General features: G+C 42.3%; 2 protein-coding genes across 21 annotated transcripts in view; both read right to left on the reverse strand.

Annotated features, from left to right (window-relative positions):
• Nucleotides 1–25186, reverse strand: part of SYTL5 (synaptotagmin like 5) — a 291111-nt gene that overhangs the window by 173366 nt on the left and 92559 nt on the right. The gene's annotated exons all lie outside the window — the stretch shown is intronic.
• Nucleotides 8219–25186, reverse strand: part of LOC129640161 (histone H2A-Bbd type 1) — a gene marked incomplete at its 5' end in the record, with an annotated part of 109760 nt that continues 92792 nt past the window's right edge. Inside the window, one exon of the mRNA XM_055565398.1 lies at nt 8219–8628. Within this exon, the coding sequence (XP_055421373.1) occupies nt 8346–8628 (283 nt within the window). The remainder of the gene's footprint in view (nt 8629–25186) is intronic.

The following is a 25186-nucleotide window of genomic DNA, read 5'->3' on the forward strand; positions in this document are numbered from 1 at the left end:
CTGACAGAATGTGGTCCACTGGAGTAGGGAATGGCAAACCACTTCAGTATTCTTGCCTTGAGAACCCCATGAACAGTATGAAAAGGCAAAATGATAGGATACTGAGAGAGGAACTCCCCAGGTCGGTAGGTGCCCAATATGCTACTGGAGATCAGTGGAGAAATAACTCCAGAAAGAATAAAGGGATGGAGCCAAAGCAAAAAACAATACCCAGTTGTGGATGTGACTGGTGATAGAAGCAAGGTCTGATGCTGTAAAGAGCAATATTGCATAGGAACCTGGAATGTTAGGTCCATGAATCAAGGCAAATTGGAAGTGGTCAAACAGGAGATGGCAAGAGTGAACGTCGACATTCTAGGAATCAGCAAACTAAAATGGACTGGAATGGGTGAATTTAACTCAGATGATCATTATATCTACTACTGTGGGCAGGAATCCCTTAGAAGAAATGGAGTAGCCATCATGGTCAACAAGAGAGTCTGAAATGCAGTACTTGGATGCAATCTCAAAAACGACAGAATGATCTCTGTTCGTTTCCAAGGCAAACCATTCAATACCACAGTAATCCAAGTCTATGCCCCAACCAGTAATGCTGAAGAAGCTGAGGTTGAATGGTTCTATGAAGACCTACAAGACCTTTTAGAACTAACACCCAAAAAAGAGGTCCTTTTCATTATAGGGGACTAGAATGCAAAAGTAGGAAGTCAAGAAACACCTGGGGTAACAGGCAAATTTAGCCTTGGAATATGGAATGAAGTAGGGCAAAGGCTAATAGAGTTTTGCCAACAGAACGCACTGGTCATAGAAAACACCTTCTTCCAACAACACAAGAGAAGACTCTACACATGGACATCACCAGATGGTCAACACCGAAATCAGATTGATTATATTCTTTGCAGCCAAAGATGGAGAAGCTCTATACAGTCAGCAAAAACAAGACTGGGAACTGACTGTGGCTCAGATCATGAACTCCTTATTGCCAAATTCAGACTTAAATTGAAGACAGTAGGGAAAACCACGAGACCATTCAGGTATGACCTAAATCAAATCCCTCATGATTATACAGTGGAAGTGAGAAATAGATTTAAGGGACTATATCTGATAGATAGAGTGCCTGATGAACTATGGACAGAGGTTCGTGACATTGTACAGGAGACAGGGATCAAGACCATCCTCAAGGAAAAGAAATGCAAAAAAGCAAAATGGCTGTCTGGGGAGGCCTTACAAATAGCTGTGAAAAGGAGAGAAGTGAAAAGGAAAGGAGAAAAGGAAAGATATAAGCATCTGAATGCAGAGTTCCAAAGAATAGCAAGGAGAGATAAAAAAGCCTTCTCAGCAATCAATGCAAAGAAATAGAGGAAAACAACAGAATGGGAAAGACCAGAGATCTCTTCAAGAAAATTAGAGATACCAAGGGAACATTTCATGCAAAGATGGGCTCGATAAAGGACAGAAATGGTATGGACCTAACAGAAGCAAAAGATATTAAGAAGAGGTGGCAGGAATATATAGAAAAGAACTGTACAAAAAAGATCTTCATGACCAAGATAATCACGATGGTGTGATCACTGACCTAGAGCCAGACATCCTGGAATGTGAAGTCAAGTGGGCCTTAGAAAGCATCACTACAAACAAAGCTAGTGGAGGTGATGGAATCCCAGTTGAGCTATTTCAAATCGTGAAAGATGATGCTGTGAAAGTGCTGCACTCAATATGCCAGCAAATTCGGAAAACTCAGCAGTGGCCACAGGACTGGAAAAGGTCAGTTTTCATTCCAATCCCAAAGAAAGGCAATGCCAAAGCATGCTCAAACTACTGCACAATTGCACTCATCTCTCACACTGGTAAAGTAATGCTCAAAATTCTCCAAGTCAGGCTTCAGCAATACGTGAACTGTGAACTTTCTAACGTTCAAGCTGGTTTTAGAAAAGGCAGAGGAACCAGAGATCAAATTGCCAACATCTGCTGGATCATGGGAAAAGCAAGAGAGTTCCAGAAAAACATCTATTTCTGCTTTATTGACTATGCCAAAGCCTTTGACTGTGTGGATCACAATAAACTGTGGAAAATTCTGAAAGAGATGTGAATGCCAGACCACCTGACCTGCCTCTTGAGCAACCTATATGCAGGTCAGGAAGCAACAATTAGAACTGGACATGGAACAACAGACTGGTTCCAAATAGGAAAGGAGTATGTCAAGGCTATATACTGTCACCCTGCTTATTTAACTTATATGCAGATTACATCATGAGAAACGCTGGGCTGGAAGAAGCACAAGCTGGAATCAAGATTGCCAGGAGAAATATCAATAACCTCAGATATGCAGGTGACACCACCCTTATGGCAAAAAGTGAAGAGGAACTAAAAAGCCTCTTGATGAAAGTGAAAGAGGAGAGTGAAAAAGTTGGCTTAAAGCTCAACATTCAGAAAATGAAGATCATGGCATCTGGTCCCATCACTTCATGGGAATTAGACGGGGAAACAGTGGAAACAGTATCAGACTTTATTTTTTGGGCTCCAAAATCACTGCAGATGGTGATTGCAGCCATGAAATTAAAAGACACTTACTCCTTGGAAGAAAAGTTATGACCAACGTAGATAGCACATTCAAAAGCAGAGACATTATTTTGCCAACAAATGTCCATCTAGTCAAGGCTATGGTTTTTCCAGTGGTCATGTATGGATGTGAGAGTTGGACTGTGAAGAAAGCTGAGAGCCACAGAATTGATGCTTTTGAACTGTGGTGTTGGAGAAGACTCTTGAGAGTCCCTTGGACTGCAAGCAGATGCAACCAGTCCATTCTAAAGGAGACCAGTCCTGGGTGTTCATTGGAAGGACAGATGCTAAAGCTGAAACTCCAATAGTTTGGCTACCTCATGCGAAGAGCTGACTCATTGGAAAAGACCCTGATGCTGGGAGGGATTGGGGGCAGGAGGAGAAGGGGACAACAGAGGATGAGATGGCTGGATGGCATCACCAACTCGATGGACGTGAGTTTGAGTAAACTCCGGGAGTTGGTGATGGACAGGGAGGCCTGGCGTGCTGCAGTTCATGGGGTCGCAAAGAGTCAGACACGACTGATCGACTGAACTGAACTGAAAAATTATCTTTAAGATAAATTTAATATAAAGAAATTGATTGCATTTCTACACAATAACAAAATATCAGAAAAAGAAATTAAGGAAATAATTCCATTCACCATTGCATTAAAAAGAATGAAATACCTATGAATAAACAAACCTACCTAAGGAGGTCAAAGGCCTATACTCTGTATACTAAAAGATACTAACGCAATATATTGAAGATGACACAAATAGTTGGAAAAATATACCATGTTCTTGGCTTGGAGGAGTTAATATTGTTAAAATGACCATACTACCCAAGGCAATCTAGAGATTTAATGCAATCCCTATCAAATTACAAATGGCATTTTTCTCAAAACTAGAAAAATGAGTTTTAAATGTGTATGGAAACACAAAAGATCCTGAATAGCCAAAATAATCTTGTGAAAGAAAAGGGCTATAGGAATCATGCTCCCTGAGTTCCCACTGTATTATTATGCTACAGTAATCAAAACAGTATGGTACTGGCATAAAATTAGACACATACACCAATGGAACAGGATAGAGTGCCCAGAAGTAAACCCACTATGGTCAATTAATCTATAACAAAGGAGGCAAGAATATACAATGGAGAAAAAACAGTCTCTTCAATAAGGGGTGCTGAGAAAACTGTAAAAGAATGCAATTAGAACATTCTCTAATACTATATACAAAAATAAACTCAAAATTAATTAAAGACTTAAACGTAAATGGAATACCAAAAAACTCCTAGATGAAAACATAGGCAAAACGCTGTAACATAAATCACAGGAATATTTTTTTGGATCTGTCTCCTAAAGTAAAGGCAATAAACAAATGAGATCGAATGGAACTTAAAAAGCTTTTTCATAGCAAAGGAAGACACTGACAAGATGAAAGACAATCTACTGAATTGGAGAAAAAATTTGCAAATGATACGACTAATAAGGGATTAATACACAACCTATATAAATAACTCATACAACTCAACATCCAAAAACAACTTGATTTAGAAATGAGTGAAAGAAATGAATAGACATTTTTCTAAACAGGAAATGAAAAACCACAATGAGATATTGCCTCACTTTTGTCAGTATGCCTATCATCAGAAAGAGCACAAATAACATATATTGATGAGGATGGGAAAAAAGGAATCCTCATATACTGTTGGTGGGAAATTAAATGGGTGTAGCCACTGTGGAAAACAGTGTGGAGCTTCCAAAAAAAAGAAAAAAAAACTAAAAATAAAACTACCCAGCAATTCCACTCTAGGTATATAGCCAAGATAAACAAAACACTGATTAGAAAAGATGCATGCACCTCAGTGTTCAAGTGAAGCATTATTTATAATTGTCAAGATAGAGAATCAACATAAGTATCCATCTATAGGTGAATGGATAAAGAAGATGTGATACATACACACGCACACACAATGGAATACTACTCAACCATAAAAAAGAACAAAACTTTGCCATGTGCAGCAACATAGATGGATTTGGAAGGCGTTTTGCTAATTGAAATAAGTCAGACAGAGAAAGACAAAATACTGTATGACATCACTTACATGTGGTATCTAAAAATTACAACAAAACAATGACTATTACACAAAAGCAGTAGAATCATGGATATAGAGAACAAACTACTTGTTACTAGTGAGGAGATGGGCAATTTGGGGGTAGAGAAGTGAGAGGTGCAAACTAGTGGGTATAAGATAGCCTACAAAGATGTATTATACAACAAGGGGATTACAGCCAATATTTTGTAATAACTGCACACAGAATATAAACTTTAAAATTGCATAAAAATAGATTTTTAAAAATGAATTAAACTAAACCCTCCAAAAGAAAAAAAATTACCTTTCAGTTATCTTAGAGGTCAAATCAAAATGTCTAATACATTGATACCTACTAGAGCAGATCAAATTCAAAGATAGACAATGTGTACCTTGTGCAGAATTTAAGCCCAGACATGTCTTTTCTTGGTGGTCTAGGTAAACCCAAAGCACCAAAGCAATGTTGTTGACTCTGTTTCTCTAGTTTTAATTTAGTAATCTACTAAGTCTTTGTTTTACTTCAGATATGTTATAGCCCCATAGGTTATTCTCCACTGTTGGCAGGAACAGATAGGAATTTCGTTTTAGGGTCAGGTCATTTAGAGATCTCTCTACATGGATTGATGGTTTATACACATCTCATCTCTGATGGATGAGACAAAAACATATGGTTTTTCAGTCTTTTTCTTTTTGTGGTTTACCTGTTATTGAGCTCACCTCAATTAAGAATTTCATACCCTTTAGGAGGAAAACAGCATTTTGCTATCTGGACTGGTGAGTTCTTTGGTTTCTATGTCTATCCTTAACTCATGGCATAGTTGTAGAACTGAAGCTATAAGCTCTATTTCTCTCTGCTTATATATCTATGTAGCTCTAATTCAGAAATGTCTTCACCTCTGATTATGTGCGTAATGTTTTCTTTCATCTGTGTGTGCTTAGTCGCTCAGTTGTGTTTGACTCTTTGCAACCCCATAGACTGTAGCCCGCCAGGCTCCTCTGTCCATAGGATTTTCCAGGCAAGAATACTGGAGTGGGTTGTCATGCCCTCCTCCAGGGGATCTTCCTGACCCAGGGATGGAACTCCATCTCCTGCCTCTCCTGCATTGGCAGGTGGGTTCTTTCCCACTGAGCCACCTGCAAAATCACACCTGTAAAGCCCTTTATTTCATCTGGGAGATATTAATATATTAGATCATGAAAACTCTGAATTTAAAGGAGCTCTGTTCTGATTGTAATATCTAATAAATCATTAATTATATAAAGGAAGTATTCTTTAAATTCCCTGAAAATAAAGAAATTGAACTGTGACACTTAAAATGAGCTAGACTGAAATAATACGTATTCTCTAAGAAACTAACAACCATTTGGAGAACTCAAATGCATAAAATGTGGTTAAATCTTTAGCAAGCAAGTCTAGCTTAACAGTTCAAGTTTTGTGAAAACTGTATCATCCTTCATTTATCCATGTTAGGTGTAATACAAGCAAACTTTTTAAAGCTACTTGGGTATTTTTTTTCCCCCAAAACTTATACACTTTTACTGATCAAATGGCCTAGAATTCCTTCCAATAAAACTTAAAGACTTGAAAAATCTGTTTAATCAAATCCAATTATTTTGCTGACAAACCTAAATTTCCACAATAATAAAGTTCTAGGTATGTCAGCTTGAGAGCATTTCAAAATCCTTAGGTAACTAAAAACCTTGGATGACACTAAATTGAGCTCCATAATGGATGGTTTTATTATTTAAAAGATAATACAGTGAAACACTATTTAGCTATAATTTTAACTTATACATTTGTGCTTATTTGTACATGCTGCAAGGAGGCTACATCTTCAGGTCTGTCGATCAACATATTCACATTTGTCACACTGAGAAGCTGTACATATAAGGAATGTGTGTGGCTTAAAAAGGTGGGTTAGGTATATGTGTGACCTAGTCCAGTAAAAATCACATGAAGTACACAGTTATGGACCCCCAGACCTCTCTGCAAAATAAAAGTGACTTTAATTAAAATTTTTAATTAATATACATTACCAAGACCCTACTATGAGCCTCAAAACTCAGGGGAAAAAAGCGAATGTTTCGGTTCTAAAGTAAAATGACATTTTGTTCCAGAATAGGAAAGAGGGCACCAAAATACAAAATTAAGCATGTATGTACTTAATACAGAAAAGTAGAGAAGGTGTACGGAAATCAACTTTGAAAAATAGCACAAATTTGTATTACATTTTTCCAAGTCTGACTCAGTTTTCATGAATTTATTCATATGATTTAAAAAAACAGCTTCCGGTTATTTAGTATCAAATATCATATTGAACTCAAATCTGAGAACTGCATTTGCTGTCAGTAAAAAAGATTAAGTTTTGTTAGAGAGTTAGCTATAGTTTCCTCAAGTCTGTCTGCTTTTATTAGAAGATTGCAAAAGTTCATTCCTCAGCTCCATTAGTTTCCTAAGACTGCGCTTACAGATTACCACAGACTCGGCTTAAATAAAAAAATAAAACATTTATTTGGTTTTAATTCTGGAGGTCAGAAGTTTGAAATATGTTTCTCTGGGCTACCTACTTTGTACTTTGCCCCCACAAGCAGAGATTCTGTACCTCAACAGAATAACTGAATCAGGCCTGGCCGCCCCCTGGGGGACCTGTCTAAGCATCTGGGGAGGGAGACACAAGCAGCCATCTGTTAAGGGTGTGGCCTGTGCCAGGCTCTGTGTTAAGTCACAGGTTAAGTCACAGTTTACAGGAACATGGTGACATATGGGAAAACCCCAAGATGGAGGAACTCTGATTATCCCTGTTTTACAGATGAAGAAGCTGCTGCTCACAGGAAACAGACGGATGTCCAAGATCACACAGCCAGAAAGTGGTGAACTGGGATGGCGAACCCAGGTCCACTGACCCCACTGTTGAAGCCAGCTGGGCAGCCTCTGCCCAGTCCTGTATGACAGGCCAGGAGCAGCAGCGGGGGGCCCTTCGGCATCTGGTGAACGTCCACAGAGAGTGTCACAGCACTGGCTAAGAAGCCCCGTCTCAAGTCCCTTTTTTGGAATGAGATGGTAAAATAATACATGAACTCAACATGGCCATAATTCCTCTTATGTGTATTTCTTTATGGTTTCCCCATCACTCTTCAATCTTCATGGAAAAGTCCTGCCCCATTAAGTTCACACTGACTGCTCTACCATCCTCTTCAATCACTCCCCTTGGCTTCACCTCCCACTTTTAGATGTTCCCCATCAGGAATAAAGCCTTAGGCTCTTCCCTCACGGTTTTCAGCCCCTCCCCCATTACCACCATCCTTCGGGGAATTCAAGAGGCCCTCTGCGCGCCAACCTCCCAACCTCCCTGGTCTGGACTCCTTCAGAGCCAGTGAGGAAGTCCTGCCCCGCAACCTCAGCCAGCGACTCCCCCCAGGACCACACCCCATACTGTCACCATCGGAAACTGCTCCCCGATTTCAGGATTCCAGCATCCCTCCCTAACCACCCACTCCACCCCTCCATCCCTCATGAGAGGACCCCCCTGCCACCCCATGTCACCCAGACACCTCAAGGACAAATGACAGAAAGCAAGCAGTTACAAGCACAGCCATGAACACTTTAATAGCAGCGCTAAGGGCAGAAGACCAGGCCTCCCTCATCTGTGGGCAGTCTGGGGCGAGATGAAGCTACTGATGAGGTGTGGCTGGACTCAGGGGCCTGGGCATCCCTAATTCTCAGGAGCGGGTGGTGAAGCTTCAGGCTGAGAGAAGGCACGGGGCTGGAAGAGGCGGCGGAGATTCTCATTGTTGATCAGCGCCATCTGCACGTGCTCCGGGCCGATGCGCACCTTGTGGTTGGTGCAGGCCTCCTTCCCCGCCTGGTCCAGGATGTTGGCTATCAGGTACTCAAGGACTGCGGTCAGGAACACGGGCGTCGCTGAGCTCAGGTGGTTGGTGAACTGACTTCGCAGGAGGCGGTCCACGTGGCTCACAGGGAACTGCAGCCCGGCCCTGGTGGAACGGGAGAGGGAGTGTCTCCTGCTGCGACGGCGGTTCCAGAGGTGTCTTCCCGGAGACATGGTGTCGGCTGGATGCTGCCTCTATCAGCTCAGACTGATGATACCTCTGGCTGGGGCCTCCTGAGATGCCAGTGTCTCTCTGCTGGCTGTGTCCCCTTGCTCAGGTCTCTTATTGCTCAGGGAGCTGCCTTTGTGACAGCTCAGGCTTTGTGATGTCATCAGTAGCCAATTGGCCCTGACCAGGACTGGCCTAGAAATGCTTGTGACAGGAACCTCTTTTTATAGGGAACTCTTTCTATTTCACTGTAACAGTCTAGTAAAAATAAATAAATAAACAAACAGGGGGCATGGAGAGAAAAAGAATATTTTAATGGAAACACAGCCCTGTCTCTGGAACACCACTTCAGCTTATCTGAGCCTAGCCTTGGATTATCTTTGAACTGGTTCACATCCCTCTGTAAATTGATGGTCAGTGATAGACATACTGAGTGCCTTGTCCAGGGGAGATCCATTTGTCTCCCTTATCATATTGTAATAAAACCAAGCGTGCCTCCAATTACACATTTAAAATACTCTGCTTCAAAACTTCTATGTTTGTTCTTCAGGTTACCTTTTGTTATACCATCTGCCAATCGCCTCAGGAGTTAGATTCTTTGAATACATGTACATTTCATATCTTTAAGAGTGTCATGATTTTCTCTGTTTAAAAATATCTTTTAACTGTTTTGGAGGTCACATGGATATGCCCATGGACTCCCCTGTCAGAGCCAGGTAAACTCCCAAGACAGAAAAGTGCCACATTCTCAATTAAAGCCCAGGAGTGTCTTGTTTCTTCTAGGTGATTCCAAAGCCTCATGGAAACCAAGAGGATTTCCATGATTTTCTAATTTTAATTTAAAAATTTTCCTCTGTAGTAATTTTGTGGTTGCTTTGTTTTTGTTCATTTATAGCTGATAAGTTATTCCTATTGTTGGCAGAAATGGTGGAGAATTTGGTTTCAGGATCTGACCATCTGGCGACCTCTTGAAATAGGTTCACAGAGATCTAGGCTCCACTGAGTGAGAGACAACAGAGAAACTGGTTTTCCAGTCTTTGTTTGTCTATTTGCTTCTTCAAATCATACCCTCTAGAGAAGAACACTTTTTGATATTTACTTGAGCCATGGCTAAAATTATAACATTGAAGCTATAATCTCTGTTTTTCCATGCTTGTATGTCCATGTCTGTAACTCAAAAATGCCCTTACCTCTGACTGAGTGTGTAACGTTTTCCTATCTTGGAATGATACTACTATAATGGACTACAGTTGATTATAAAATCTCTTAAAGGGGTTCTGTTCTGAGTGACATATCCAGATAAATTGTTTATACAAACTGACTATTCCTAAATTTCCTTGAGACTAAAGAAACTGAATTATGGTACCTTAAATGAACTACATTTAAACAATATACTGGGTCGGTCAAAAAGTTCATTTGGGTGTCTCTGCACCATCTTAGGGTTAGGGTTAGGGTGATGGCACCCCACTCCAGTACTCTTGCCTGGAAAATCCCATGAACGGAGGAGCCTGGTAGGCTGCAGTCCATGGGGTTGCAAAGAGTCAGACATGACTGAGCGACTTCACTCTCACTTTTCACCTTCATGCATTGGAGAAGGAAATGGCAACCCACTCCAGTGTTCTTGCCTGGAGAATCCCAGGGACGGGGGAGCCTGGTGGGCTGCCGTCTATGGGGTCGCACAGAGTCGGACACGACTGAAGCGACTTAGCAGCAGCAGCAGCAGCCACACTGTATTGGAGAAGGAAATGGCAACCCAGTCCAGTATTCTTGCCTGGAAAATTTGATGGACAGAGAAAACTGGAGGGCTACAGTCCATGGGGTCGCAAGGAATCAGCCATGACTGAGCACATCAGCACCACATTGTATAGCCATGGAAGCTGACGGGCCCCAAGTAAACTACACTTACGGGAGACCAGAACCCAGTTTGCCCCCTTCTTCTTTCACTATTTTGCCCCACTGTGACATGAAGACTCTCTTCCACAGTTCAGTGGGCGAATTCTTCTCATACTACATCTCGGAACCCAAGGATCTCACAACAACAGAATCTAACCTGCCTCCCTGCAGCAAACCAGTTTTTTGCTTTAGTCGATTTTGTATTTACAGAAGTTTAGAGATATTTTCCCCACAGTGATTTGAGAACCCTAAATATAAGAGAGTAATATAATCTTTTGTGTGGGGCTTCCCAGGTGGCTCAGTGGTAAAAGAATCTGCCTGCCAATGCAGGAGATACAAAAGACTGGGGTTCAATCCCTCGTTAAGATCCCCTGGAGAAGGAAATGGCCTCTCTACCCCAGTATGCTTGCCTGGGAAATCCCATGGACAGAGGAGCCTGACGGGCTACAGACCATGGGGTTGCAATGAGTCGGACATGACTTGAGCAACTGAGCATGCGCTTAGCCTTTTGTCCATATTAAGGACTCTGAAGGAGAAATGCTAAATGAAACACTAAACTCAGGGCCTCCTCACTGCCTTTCCTTAGATTTGAAACCATACTTCTCAAAGAATAAAATGAAACAAATTTACTATTGCACTGCTCTGCAAACATGATTTGGGTACTGCCATGGGGTCATTATTGTCTACTAGTCAGTGACAAGACCTACAGAAATCACAGGTTAGCATTTAGTGACCATTCGAGCAATCTGGCTGTACAACAACACTTAGGTGAGTGGAATCATCTTGTTGAACAGAAAATGTATTAGTCCAGGTGTGGCTGAACTTCAGTGAAGTGTCATATGTAAGCTTCATAATAGTCACATAAAATAAGGCTGTATCCGTTTGCAACGAACTTGCACAGTAACAGAAAATATTGACACTATACCAAAACAATTTGAAGAGCACTACACTACACTATTTCACTGAAAGAGAAGATTTTATCTTTCATAAAATTGTGGTTTTACAATTAATTTACAATGGAAACGATGAACTCAAATATCTTTCAGTTCAGTTGCTCAGTCGTGTTCGACTCTTTGCGACCCCATGAATCACAGCACACCAGGCCTCCCTGTCCATCACCAACTCCCGGAGTTCACTCAGACTCATGTCCATCAAGTCAGTGATGCCATCCAGCCATCTCATCCTCTGTCGTCCCCTTCTCCTCCTGCCCCCAATCCCTCCCAGCATCGGAGTCTTTTCCAATGAGTCAACTCTTCACATGAGGTGGCCAAAGTATTGGAGTTTCAGCTTCAGCATCAGTCCTTCCAATGAACACCCAGGACTGATCTCCTTTAGGATGGACTGGTTGGATCTCCTTGCAGTCCAAGGGACTCGCAAGAGTCTTCTCCAACACCACAGTTCAAAAGCATCAATTCTTTGGCACTCAGCCTTCTTCACAGTCCAACTCTCACATCCATACATGACCACAGGAAAAACCATAGCCTTGACTAGCCGGACCTTTGTTGGCAAAGTAATGTCTCTGCTTTTGAATATGCTGTCTAGGTTGGTCATAAATTTACTTCCAAGGAGTAAGCGTCTTTTAATTTCATGGCTGCAATCACCATCTGCAGTGATTTTTGAGCCCCCCAAAATAAAGTCTGACACTGTTTCCCCATCTATCTGCCATGAAGTGATGGGACTGCATGCCATGATCTTCGTTTTCTGAATGTTGAGCTTTAAGCCCACTTTTTCACTCTCCTCTTTCACTTTCATCAAGAAGCTTTTGAGTTCCTCTTCACTTTCTGCCATAAGGGTGGTGTCATCTGCATATCTGAGGTTATTGATATTTCTCCCAGCAATCTTGATTCCAGCTTGTGCTTCTTCCAGCCCAGCGTTTCTCATGATGCACTCTGCATATAAGTTAAATAAGCAGGGTGATAATATACAGCCTTGACGTACTCCTTTTCCTATTTGGAACCAGTCTGTTGTTCCATGTCCAGTTCTAACTGTTGCTTCCTGACCTGCATGCAGGTTTCTCAAGAGGCAGGTCAGGTGGTCTGGTATTCCCATCTCTTTCAGAATTTTCCACAATTTATTGTGATCCACACAATCAAAGGCTTTGGCATAGTCAATAAAGCAGAAATAGATGTTTTTCTGGAACTCTCTTGCTTTTTCCATGACCCAGGAGCCAGGAATATGCTATAAATGAGTGAAGTAGGTCACACATGAGATACAACAGAGAAAGGAAAGGCCCGGTATGAATGGTACAAGCAGTCAGACATCCTCATCGGACTATAGCCATGGATGGCCAGACATTTTGATTTTCACCAAAAAAATTGAGATTTTTCAGGCAAAAAGTTCTTGATTTGTAAATGATGCTTGATAATGAATTTTCCTTTAAAAATGTCACTGTAGGGGACTTCCCTGGTGGGCCAGTGGTAAAGAATCAGCCTACCAATGCAGAGGACACCAGTTCAATCCCTGGTCCAGGAAGATCCCACATGCTGCAGAGCAACTGACCCCTGAATCACAACTACTTGAGCCTCGGCTCTAGAGCCTGAGAGCCACAACTACTGAGCCCACATGCCTAGAGCCTGTACTCTGTAACAAGAGAGACCACAGCAATGAAGAGCCCTTGCACCACAACTAGAGAGTAGCCCCTGCTCGCTGCAACTAGAGAAAGCCCGTGCACACCAATGAAGACCCAGCACAGCCAAAAATAAATAAATAAAATTTTAAAAAGATAGTCACTGTAGGCCTAATAATTCTATTTGCTGACTAGATTAGGTCTGTTCAGTGGCCACTTTGTAATTTGTTTTCTAGGGACATCATATATTGGTGTTCATATAGTCTCCTCTTCCTTGAATCTCATTTCGAGGCTCTGAAAGCCCTTTGTAAAGAGTCAGGTGGTCTCTGGCAACTTCCTACAGGACCTGTCAGATTCAGGGACCAGGAGAACCTGGGCCTCGAAACACCTCTCTTCTCAGAGGCTGTCTTCAGAGGGAGGCCAGCCTTATTCCCAGGCCTTGTGTCCACACCAACAGCAATCTGACATCACTCTCCAAGGTCTTTCCAGGCTGGACTCTTGGGCTCATGTCATCTCACAAGTGATGTTTTCACCTGTGCTGACCTGTGTCTGGTGTCTGACCCTGGCCTGCCCTGACACTGCTTTTGGTCACAGACCTGGTTTGGCAGGCACGCCCTCCCCAGTCCCTGTTCCCACTCACACTGGTTTCAGCATTCCCACTCTCAACAGGGCACTGGTCATCACTGGTGTTCTCTGCAGGGTTTAAATTAGAACAAATCCTCCTTCATTAGCCCCCTTCCCGTGTTTTCAAAATGCACAAAAAGCCTAACCTTGGGTGACTCATGCTTTCCCAAGGGCAGTGGTTCTCAGCCTCTGCCTGCCTTCCTCCCCTGGTGGAGGACCCCTGGTCCTGGGGAGGAGAGGGGTGTGGCAGGGTGCCTCAGTTAGACAGAGGATAAGCTGCCCGGGACCCCCATGTCTGCTGTGAACCCACAGGCACAGCTGGAACACGATTCTTAAAGCAACAGTGGTACAGCTCTGCCTGATTCTCCCCTGTCCACGTGACTCTGCACATGGCCTGCCCACATGAGGTCAGAAAAGCTCAACCTCCAAACCTACTCATCAAACAGAGTCTAAAGAGCCCAGGAAGCCTGGCTCCCTGCAGGTGTCACAGGGTCACTAGTGCTGACACGGCATGGTCTGTAAGGTGACCCTGAGCACACAGACCTGCTAACCTGCCACGGTTTATCCACCTACTATGACTTCTCTGGTCCTCAATGGATCCTCTGGTGTGACTTCCGGTGAGGTATCCTGGAGACCAGGTCTCATGCTACGACAAGTCATGGCGTGACTTCCAGTGAGGTATCCTGGAGACTATATCTTGTGCTAAAACATGCCACAGCCATAAGCCAAAATCAGTAGCTTTCAAAAACCACACAGCTATTTAGCCAACATGGTAGGATGTGAGTATCGTGATTGATTCCCTGGCATCAGTCACCCCGGAGGCACTCCCTGTTGCCTGCAAGTCACTGGAAGATGAGGCATCGTGCCCTGGACACAAAGATGCTCCACTTCAGGGACAGGGTGGCACAGGTGGTGCCCTCACATGACCATCTGAAGGACACTCTACCTGACGTCACTGGGGAGAGGCCTGCTGGCCACTCAAATGAGCAGGAGAGTAAGAGGGGGCCTTGGCTAAGGCCAGGAGGGTGCCATGGCTCTCGTTAATGATTTACAAATCTGTGTGGTGAACATCCATCTTGACAGTGAGAGAAAAGTTTTTTATTAAATTTTTTTTAAATTATCTTTAATTGGAGGATAATTGGGCTTCCCTTGTGGCTCAGCTGGTAAAGAATCCACCTGCAATGTGGGAGACCTGGGTTTGATCACAAACACACACACAGTGGAATACTATTCAGCCATAAAATGCGAAGAGTTGACTCACTGGAAAAGACTCTGATGCTGGGAGGGATTGGGGGCAGGAGGAGAAGGGGACGACAGAGGATGAGATGGCTGGATGGCATCACTGACTCGATGGACATGAGTCTGAGTGAACTCCGGGAGTTGGTGATGGACAGGGAGGCCTGGCGTGCTGCGATTCATGGGGTCGCAAAGAGTTGGACACGACTGAGCGACTGATCTGATCTGATAAAAAAGAATAAAATGTTGCCACTTGCAGCAACACAAATGGACTTGGAGGGCATTATAAGTGAAATAAGTCAGACAGAGAAAGACAAATACTGTATGATATGATTTATATGTGGAATCTAAAAAATGCAACAAATTAGTGAATATAACAAAAAAGCAGCAGACTCACAGAAATAAAGAACAAACTTGTGGTTAACCATAGGGAGAGGGAGGGCAAAGGGACAAGATAAGGGTAGAGTATTAAGAAGTACAAACTATTGTATATAAAATAAGCTATATTGTACAGGGAATTCCCTGGCAGGCTCATGGTTAAGACTTCACCTTTCCCAGGGTTCCAGCCCTGGCTGGGGAGCTAAGATCCCATATGTTTTTGCTGTTCAATCGCTAAGCCATGTCCAACACTTTGATCCCAAGGACTGTAGCACGGCAAACTCCTCTGTCCTCCACTATCTTTCGGAGTTTGCTTAAACTCATATCCATTGAGTTGGTGATGCCATCCAACCATCTTGTCCTCTGTCATCCCTTTCTCTTTCTGCCTTCAATCTTTCCCAGCATCAGGGGTCTTTTCTAAGGAGTCAATTTTTCCCATTAGGAGGCCAAAGTATTGGAGCTTCAGCTTCAGCATTAACCCTTCCAATGAATATTCAGGGTTGATTTCTTTTAGGATTGACTGGTTTGATCTCCTTTCTGTCCAAGGGACTCTCAAGAGTCTTCTCCAGCACCACAATTCGAAAGCATCAATTCTTCAGCACCGCTCAACCTTCTTTATGGACCAACTCTCACATCCCATATACTTTGCAGCCAAAAAACCAAAACACAAAACAGTAGCAATATTGTAAGAAGTTCAATGAAGACTTTAAAAATGGTTCATATCAAAAAAAATCTTTTAAAAGGAATATATTGTACAACATGGGGAATATAGCCAATATTTTGTAATAACCATAAGAGAAGTATAACCTAAAAATTGTGAATCATTGTATTGTACACCTGTAACTTATATAATATTGTATAGCAACTATACCAGAGAAGGAAATGGCACCCCACTCCAGTACTCTTGCCTGGAAAATCACATGGATGGAGGAGCCTGGTAGGCTGCAATCCATGGGGTCGCTAAGAGTTGGGCACGACTAAGCAACTTCACTTTCACTTTTCACTTTCATGCATTGGACAAGGAAATGGCAACCCACTCCAGTGTTCTTGCCTGGGGAATCCCAGGGATGGGGGAGCCTGGTGGGCTGCCATCTATGGGGTCGCACAGAGTCAGACACGACTGAAGCGACTTAGCAGCAGCAGCAGCAGCAACTATACTTCAATAAAAATTTTTAAAAGTAAAAAAAAAATTATCTTTAATTGGAGGATAATTGGGCTTCCCTTGTGGCTCAGCTGGTAAAGAATCCACCTGCAATGCAGGAGACCTGGGTTTGATCCGTGGGTTGGGAAGATCCCCTGGAGAAGGGAAAGGCTACCCACTCTAGTACTCTGGCCTGGAGAATTCCGTGGACTGTATAGTCCATGGGCTCCCAAAGAGCTGGACACGACTGAGTGACTTTTTGCTTTACAATGTTGTGTTGGTTTCTGCCATACAATGTGAATCAGCCATAATTATAAATATATTAATATCCCAAGAAAAGTCGATTAAACAAGCACTGACTCCATCAAGTTCTAAGCACACCCGACGTGGTTACTCTCAAGACACTCCTGAGAAGTTGCCAAAAGCTAAGTCAGCTCCAAGCTTCCATCAATAGTGAAAGGAGGGAAATAGAGGGTGTCACCAAACAGAGAGGGGCAGAAAGGGAACTAGGGTGAGGACTGTCTGGTTCCCAAATGTAGCCCTGGCTTCCTTGTCTGTACAGCACTCTCACTCTCTGTCTCCCTACAAAATTCAGCAGGCTGAGGTTTTCACAGAGGCCCAAGCATCCAGCAATGATGTGAGAACCAGGTCCAGGCTAATTTACTTGTGTCCACAAGAGGATAGAAGGCTATATTCTGCCAAAAACATAGCACTGATATTACCCAACATGGTAAAATACATTACTAATATTTTCTGGAATGAAGCATGACATAAATAAATGAAACAAACCAGACAACAACTTATTTTATGCGTATTTCTCTATGGTTTCCCCATCATCCCTCGATCTCCATCTAAAGGTCCGGCCCCATTAAATTAACACCAACTTCTACACCACCCTTTCCATTCACCCCATTGCCATCACCTCTGATTTTCGATATTTCCCATCATGAATAAATTTCATGCCAGATGCTCTTCCACTCTATCTATCCCCCTTGTCATCATCACCCACTTTCAGGTGTTCCCCATGATGAGTAAAGCCTTCAGCTTGTCCATCACGGTCTGTAGCCCCTCCTGAGTTACCACCATCATTCGCGGAATTCAACATGCCCCCTCTCTGGCCAACTTTGCAACCTCCCAGCCCAGATTCCCTCAGAGCCAGTGAGAAAGTCTTCACCCCAAAACCTCAGTGAGCGACTCCCCCCAGAATCACTCCCCACACTGTCACCACTGGAAACCATTCCCTGAAATCACAGATTTCATCATCCCACCCTGACCACACCTTTCACTCCTCCACTCTCCATGAGAGGACCCCCCACCAATGTTCCCCAGACGCCTCAACAACAAATGACAGAGAGAGAGAGCAGTCAGAAGCACAGACATGGATTTAAACACTTTAATAGCGTTTATTGACAGAAGCTGGGGTTCGTCAGCTGAGAAGTTGTACCTTGGGCTGAGGTTATGAAGGCTCCTGCCAAGCTATGGGGACCCAGCTTCAGCCATTCCTTCTGGATCCAGGCATCTCATCAAACAGAGTGAAGGGCACATTCGTTAAGTGGTGATGAGGTTCTGTGTTGTCACCCCCCAGGCTCTCCACACCCTGTGGAGAGACCTGCACACCGCCATTGGCCTCAGCGCTGACCAGACCCAGCCAGAATGTAGTCAGTGAGATAATTGAGCATGGAAAAGAAGGAAATCTGTTTGGATGAACTCAGGGTGTGGACATATTCATCCTCTTGCAGAAGACAGTCTAAGAGGCACATGGGGAACTGCAGCAGGGAGGGTACAGGATGGGCTGGTGTCTGGTAAAAGCACTCCTCACTTTGTTCTTCAGACATGCTGTTTGCTGGCTTTGCTTCTGCAGATTTTCCTGCTGGACTGAGTCTCTCAAGACACGTGCACTGAGCACAACACATTTTATCCCTGTGCTCTAGTCCCGCAATGATCAGGGGGCTACCTCTGTGACACCCTCAACTTTGGGATGTCACTGGTTTCCACTCCGCCCTAATCAGGCCTCAGCCAAGCCACGTCCATGTCAGAAACCTGGTCACCCCACTGCCCCCTGATATCGAGGGAAGTGTACTTGACTATAACATTGTACAGATGTGTGTTTCTCTGGCAAACTTTTCCCTCTCTTTAGGGTACCAGACCACATTATCTGATTCTAGGCTTGCACTGACTTTGAGGTCTTTGACAATCTTTGGTTACTTGGAGGTTACTCATAAACATATAAGAGATTCTGTATAGTAGAGATTAAATTGTCCCCTTCTCATGATGTAATGAAATCAGTTTTGCTTCCATGTACACATTCATTTAAATATTCTTGATCAGTATTCCTGTATCCAACATTTGATTTCTCTTTGGAACAAGTTATAACACTTTTCCATTCCTTCACTGAGTAAAATAAAATCTTTTAACTCATGTTCAGTTCAGTCGCTCAGTCGTGTCTAACTCTTTGTGACCCCATGAACTGCAGCACGCCAGGCCTCCCTGTCCATTACCAACTCCCGGAGTCCACCCAAGCCCATGTCCATTGAGTCAGTGATGCCGTCCAACCACCTCATCCTCTGTCGTCCCCTTCTCCTCCTGCCCTCAATCTTTCCCAGCATCAGGTCTTTTCAAATGAGTCAGCTCTTTGCATCACGTGGCCAAAGTATTGGAGGTGAACTCATGTTCACCTCGTGTTTATTATGTGTCTTGATTTTTACAGTTTGAAAAATATCTTTGGATCATTTTGGAATTTACGATGAGATGCTTAATGGATTAATCAGAACCTGGTAAACATTGTAAAGAGAGGGAAAGTGCACTTGGTGCTCAGTTTAAGTTCAGATGTTTCTCTTCCTGGCTGTCCTTGGTGAAGCCAAAGCACAAGAAATGTTTCTTCTCATTTTCTGTTTTCCCTCATTTTAATTGTCATCTCTACAAAGTTTGTGTTTCTGCTTACTTCTGGTTCATATACAGCTGATAACAGTTACTGCTATTTCAATTCCCAAAGCAAAAGTAGAAGAATAGAACTCTCTGATTCCAGCAATTTCAATATTCAAGCAGGCAAACCTCCATAGGTTTCAAGGCCTGGGAATAACTCTTTGTGGCTTGAGGCTCCTTCTTCTGTCTCCAGGACTTCACCCCCTGACCATAGCTCTGCCCTCTAGGCCCTGGGCTCTCCCTTCAGAATCATCTTGCCTTTATTTTGAACGGAACACATGTTTGCAGCTGAGTAGCTTTATCAGCCTGTTTTCTGCTTGTCAAATTCTGGGAGCCCCACAGCCTCCTTTCATCTTCTATCTATCCTTTCAATTAGAGATGGCATTGTTCATGCTGATTTAACATGCTCAAGAATCCTGTAGTCTCCCATGTGTATCTTGAGGAATCCATGCCCTTACACAGAAGGCTCATTCAGAGATTCTATATTCCTTGTTACTACTAAGATGACTAGGGTTATCTATGAGTCACAGCCCATTTTGCTTCATGGAGCCCTCTGTTTGTATATTCTGGTATTCTCATACCTTGGAGGTAACTAGCAAAAAATATCTAGCTACATCCTTGATATTTTTCTCTACAGGACACTTTCCTGACAGGGAATCCTTTCATTTTAATGTACTTTTGCAAACTGGACAGGCTGAGATTTTCTCATATCTTTAAGTCCTAAGTTCCTTTTTGCTTAAAAGATCTTCCCTCAATTTGTCTTTTCTCTACCATTTTCACTACTAGTAGCAAGAAGAAACAAGGGCATGCTTTCAACACTTACCTTGGAAATCTGCTTTATTTAACTGAAATGTATTTAAAATTTAGCTTACAATTTAATTTGCACTATTAAATTACAATTTAATTTCTAAGCTAAATTTTCAATTCATTGCTTTTAAGTTCTGTTCTCCACATAACTGCAGGAGACAATTCACCTAAAATTTATACCACTGTGTAACAAGAATCCTCTCAAGTTTCCAAAATCATGTTCCATATTTCCTTCCAAATCTTCACCAGCAGAGGATGTGGGGAAAAAAGGAACCTTCCTACACTGTTCGTGGGAACATAAGTTGGTACAACTGCTGTAGAGAACAGTATGGAGATTCCGTAAAAACTAAAAATAGAGTTTCCATATGATCCAGCAATCCCACCCTTGGCCATATATCCAGAGAACACCATAATTCAAAAAGATACACGTACCCGTATGTTCACTGCAGCATTATTTACAACAGTCAAGACATGGAAGCAACCTAAGTGTCCATCAATAGGTGAATGGATAAAAAAGATGTGGTACATATATACAATGGAATGCTACTCAGCCATTAAAAAAAAAAACAAAATAATGCCATTTGCAGCAACAAGGATGAATCTTTATAGATTGTTATACTGTGTGAATTAAGTCAGACAGAGAAAGACACATATCATATGCTATCGCTTACATGTAGAACCCCCCAAAAGCCAAAACAAATGAACTTATATACAAAACAGAAATAGATGAACAACCATTTCATAACAAGCCTATGGTTACCAAAGGGGAAGAAGGGGCATGGATAAATTAGGAGTTTGGGGGTTAACAGATACACACTAGTATATATAAAATAGATAATCAACAAAGACCTACTGGATAGCACAGGGAACTATACTGAATATTTTGCAATATCCTATAAGGGATAAGAATCTGAAAAGATTACATATATGAACCATTTTGCTATACACCTAAAATTAACACAATATTGTAAATCAACCACAAAAAATTAAATTTAAGAAAAATGTCTTCACCAGCAACATCTGTAACATTCATATAGGTATTCTCTATGACAATATTGGCTTTCTCTACTGTGTTCCTCACTTCCATTTGAGCCCTCACCAGCAGCACTTTCAACATTCATATTTCTATTAACTGTTCAAGGTAATCTAGCATTTGTCTGTCATCCTCCTCCAAATTACTCCAATCTATAGCCATTATCCAATTCCAAAGCAACTTCTTCTTTTAGGTATTTGTTACAGCTGCACCCTACTTCCTGGTACCAAAATCTGTATTAGATTCCTATGGTTGCTAAAACAGATTTGGTAGCTTACACCAACACATATTTAGTCTTGTACAACTCTGGAGGTAAAAAGTTCAGAACAGTTTCACTGGGCTGAAAACAACTTGCCAAGAGGGCCATCCTCTGGAGGATCCACAGCAGAATCTGTATCATGGCCTTTTCCAGACCCCAGGGCTCTCTATACATTCCTTCTATTTCTTGTCCCCTGTCTTCAACTTCACAGCCAACAATGTAGCATCTTGCTTCAGGGGTCAAATTTCCTCCTTCTGTATCAAATCTCTCTCTGCCTCCTTCTAATAATGACATGTGTGTTTACACCTGAACTCGATCAGATAATACACAATGATCTTCCACCTCAAGATCATTGACTTAATCTTATATGTGAATTCTCTCTTGCCATATAAGGAAACATTTGCAGATTTAAGGGATTTGGAACTGGTTATTTTTGGTGGCCTTACTCAGCCTATTAGGGCTTCCCTGATGGCTCAGTGGTAGATAATCTGCCTGCAATGCAGGAGATGTGAATTCGATCACTGGGTCAGGAAGATACCATGGAGTAGGAAATGGCAACCAACTCCAGTATTCTGACATGGGAAATCCCGTGGAGTGGGGCCTGGGGGCTACAGTCCACGGGGTTGCAAAAGAGTCAGACACAAAGTGACTCAGCAACAAAACTGTTTAGCCTATCACACCCAGCATTCCCAGGAAACTCTAGCTGGGAAGTGAAGAATTCAGACAGGGAAGTGAAGAAAGCAAACAAAGTGTTCATTATTAATCAGCTTAATATCACTGAAAAACTTCTAAGGGAGAAAACACACTTTCCAGGGGAAGATAATGCCTCAGCATTCTGGCTGCTGCTGCTGCTGCTAAGTCACTTCAGTCGTGTCCAACTCTGTGCGACCCCATAGACGGCAGCCCACCAGGCTCCCCTGATCCTGGGATTCTCCAGGCAAGAACACTGGAGTGGGTTGCCATTTCCTTCTCCAATGCATGAAAGTGAAAAGTGAAAGTGAAGTCGCTCAGTCATGTCTGACTCTTAGCGACCCCATGGACTGCAGCCTACCAGGCTCCTCCATCCATGGGATTTTCCAGGCAAGAGTACTGGAGTAGGGTGCCATTGACTACCATGCAGTTAGGCAGGGTGGGTTCTGACAATCTAATAAAAGCCCTCACACAAAGAAACGCCTGTTCTAGGACCTCCCAAGTGATCCAGTGGTTAAGATTCCATGCTTCCAACGCAGGGGGTGAGGGTTCAATCTCTGCTCAGGGAACTAAGATCCAACATGCCACACAGCATGGCCAAAATAAATAAATACAACTTTTTAAATTGGAAAAAAAAGAAATACAGGTTCTGACATTTGAAAGTTAGGCAAATATGCCTCTAAATTGTACAGGCTGTTGGGGGTTGTCCAGGATACTGACATCATCTTCTATGCCTTGAATTGAGGCAGAGATGTGGTAAGACAAATGAACGTTCCAGAAAGATGGCAAAGGCAAATCTCTAAACTGATAAAGTACTTGGAGTGTTTTAAATAAAAGCTAGTAAGTGTAAGAAGAAGGGAGGTTGAGATGACCTTGTATCTACCCATAAGCGATAAAGAATCTGGATTTTAACAGACTTCTTGGCACTTAGATCCATCTCTCAAATCTAGATAAACATGCACACAGTTTCCATATATATTTTTTAATTAGCCAATGGGGCTTCCCTGGTAGCTTAGACGGTAAAGAGACCGCCTGCAATGCAGGAGACCCGAGTTCAATCCCTGGTTCGGGAAGATCTCCTGTAGAAGGGAATGACAACCTGCTTTAGTATTCTTTCGTGGGAAATCCCATGGACAGAGGAGCCTGGCGGGCTAGAGTCCATGGGGTTGCAAGGGTCAGATATGACTTAGTGACTAAACCACTACCATCACCACCCAAATTTTAAAAAGTTTTAAGAAAACAAGGAAGTGTAGGATGAATGGTTCTAATACTGTGTAGTGGATTATTTGCAGAAGTGGCTAAAATTGTCCCATTCTCATTTTTTTAAATGTGACTCAGCAGCTCCTCTAATCAAGATGTGGTGCCTATATCCCCACTCTTAAATCTAGACTGGCCTTACCACCTAAAATGTGGAAGTGATGGTGGGCTACTAATGGGTCTGGTCCTAAACAGACTCCATGTAATTTTACTCTTACTTGAAACACCTACTTCTTATCATGCCAATAAGCATAAGATAACCTGCTGGAAGGTGACAGACTATGTGAAGCTGAGCCGAATCCGCCCAGTTGTCCCTTTGAAGGCCTTAGATATGTGAGCCCAGTCATGATCAGCCAAGTCAAATCATCCCCTTTTCACAGTGTTACTTATACATAGTAAATCTATAGATTCTAAAAAATCAATAATACATTAACATAATAATTACCTTATATAATTTTATATAACTTTAAACAAGGAGAGGAAAACAAACATGTATTTATAGATTGTGTTATACTGACTTGCTTATCTGTCATTTATGGTTCTCTTCATTTGTCCATATGGATTCCAGTTACCATCTGGAGTCATTTACTTAACTCAGTACATCTGTGCTTCCACTCCATTCCCTTTGTGCTATTATTGGAATATATATATACACACATATATAGATTGCATTTTCATATCTTACATGCCCATTACACTACACAATTCTTAAATCAGTTAAGAGAAGAAAAGAAATATGCATCTATGTCTTTTAAAGTTATCAGTACTTTCCTTTTTTTTTAATTGATTTGAATTACTGCCTGGAGATGCTTGCTTGCTTACTTGCTTTCAGCCTGAATAACTTCCTTTCATTTTCCTTCATCCTTTTTTTTTCTACTCCTCGAACTAGGAAATCTCAATTATCCTATCTTCATCATCACTTCATCATCCTTTCTTCTACCAGTTCAAACCTACTGGCCTTCAGTGAAATTTCTTCATTTGTTGTAACTTTCAGTTCCAGAATTTCCATTTGGTTCCTCTTTATGATTTCTATTTCTTTACTGGTGTGCTCTATTTGATGTAGCATTGTCATCATATCCTCCTTTATTTCTCTAATCATGGTTTCCATTAGTCCTTTGAACATATTTATAATGGTAACTTGAAGGTCTTTATCTACTAAATCCCACACCTGGCTGCTCTCACAAGTTTTTGTTGTCTGCTTTTGTTCTAGTCTCTTTCCCCAGTGGCTCAGATGGTAAAATGTCTGCCTGAAATGTGGGAGATTCAAATTCAATCCCTGGGTCAGGAAAATCCCCTGGAGAAGAAAATAGCAACCCACTCCAGTATTTTTGCCTGGAAAATCCCACAGACTGAGGAGCCTGGCAGACTACAGCCCATGGGGTTGCAAAGATTCGGAGACCCTTGAGCAACTGACACTTTCACTTTTATTCTGCTGTGTGGGTCATAATACTGTCTGGTGTCTTTGCAGGTCTCATGATTTTTTGTTGAAAACTGGAAATTTTAGATAACACATTGCAGGAACTCTGCATACTGGTCCCACAAAATGCTTATTATTATTTCTGTTTAATTGTTTAGTAATTGGCTGGATTATTTTACTGAAGACTATAGCTTCCTGTCACATGAGGAAGCCTTTGATGTTCTTCATGGGGTGCGGACTTGGGTATGAGCCCAGACACCCCAGAACAACGG

Source organism: Bubalus kerabau, chromosome X (genome assembly GCF_029407905.1).
Source record: "Bubalus kerabau isolate K-KA32 ecotype Philippines breed swamp buffalo chromosome X, PCC_UOA_SB_1v2, whole genome shotgun sequence".
In the NCBI taxonomy this organism is placed as follows: Eukaryota; Metazoa; Chordata; class Mammalia; order Artiodactyla; family Bovidae; genus Bubalus; species Bubalus kerabau.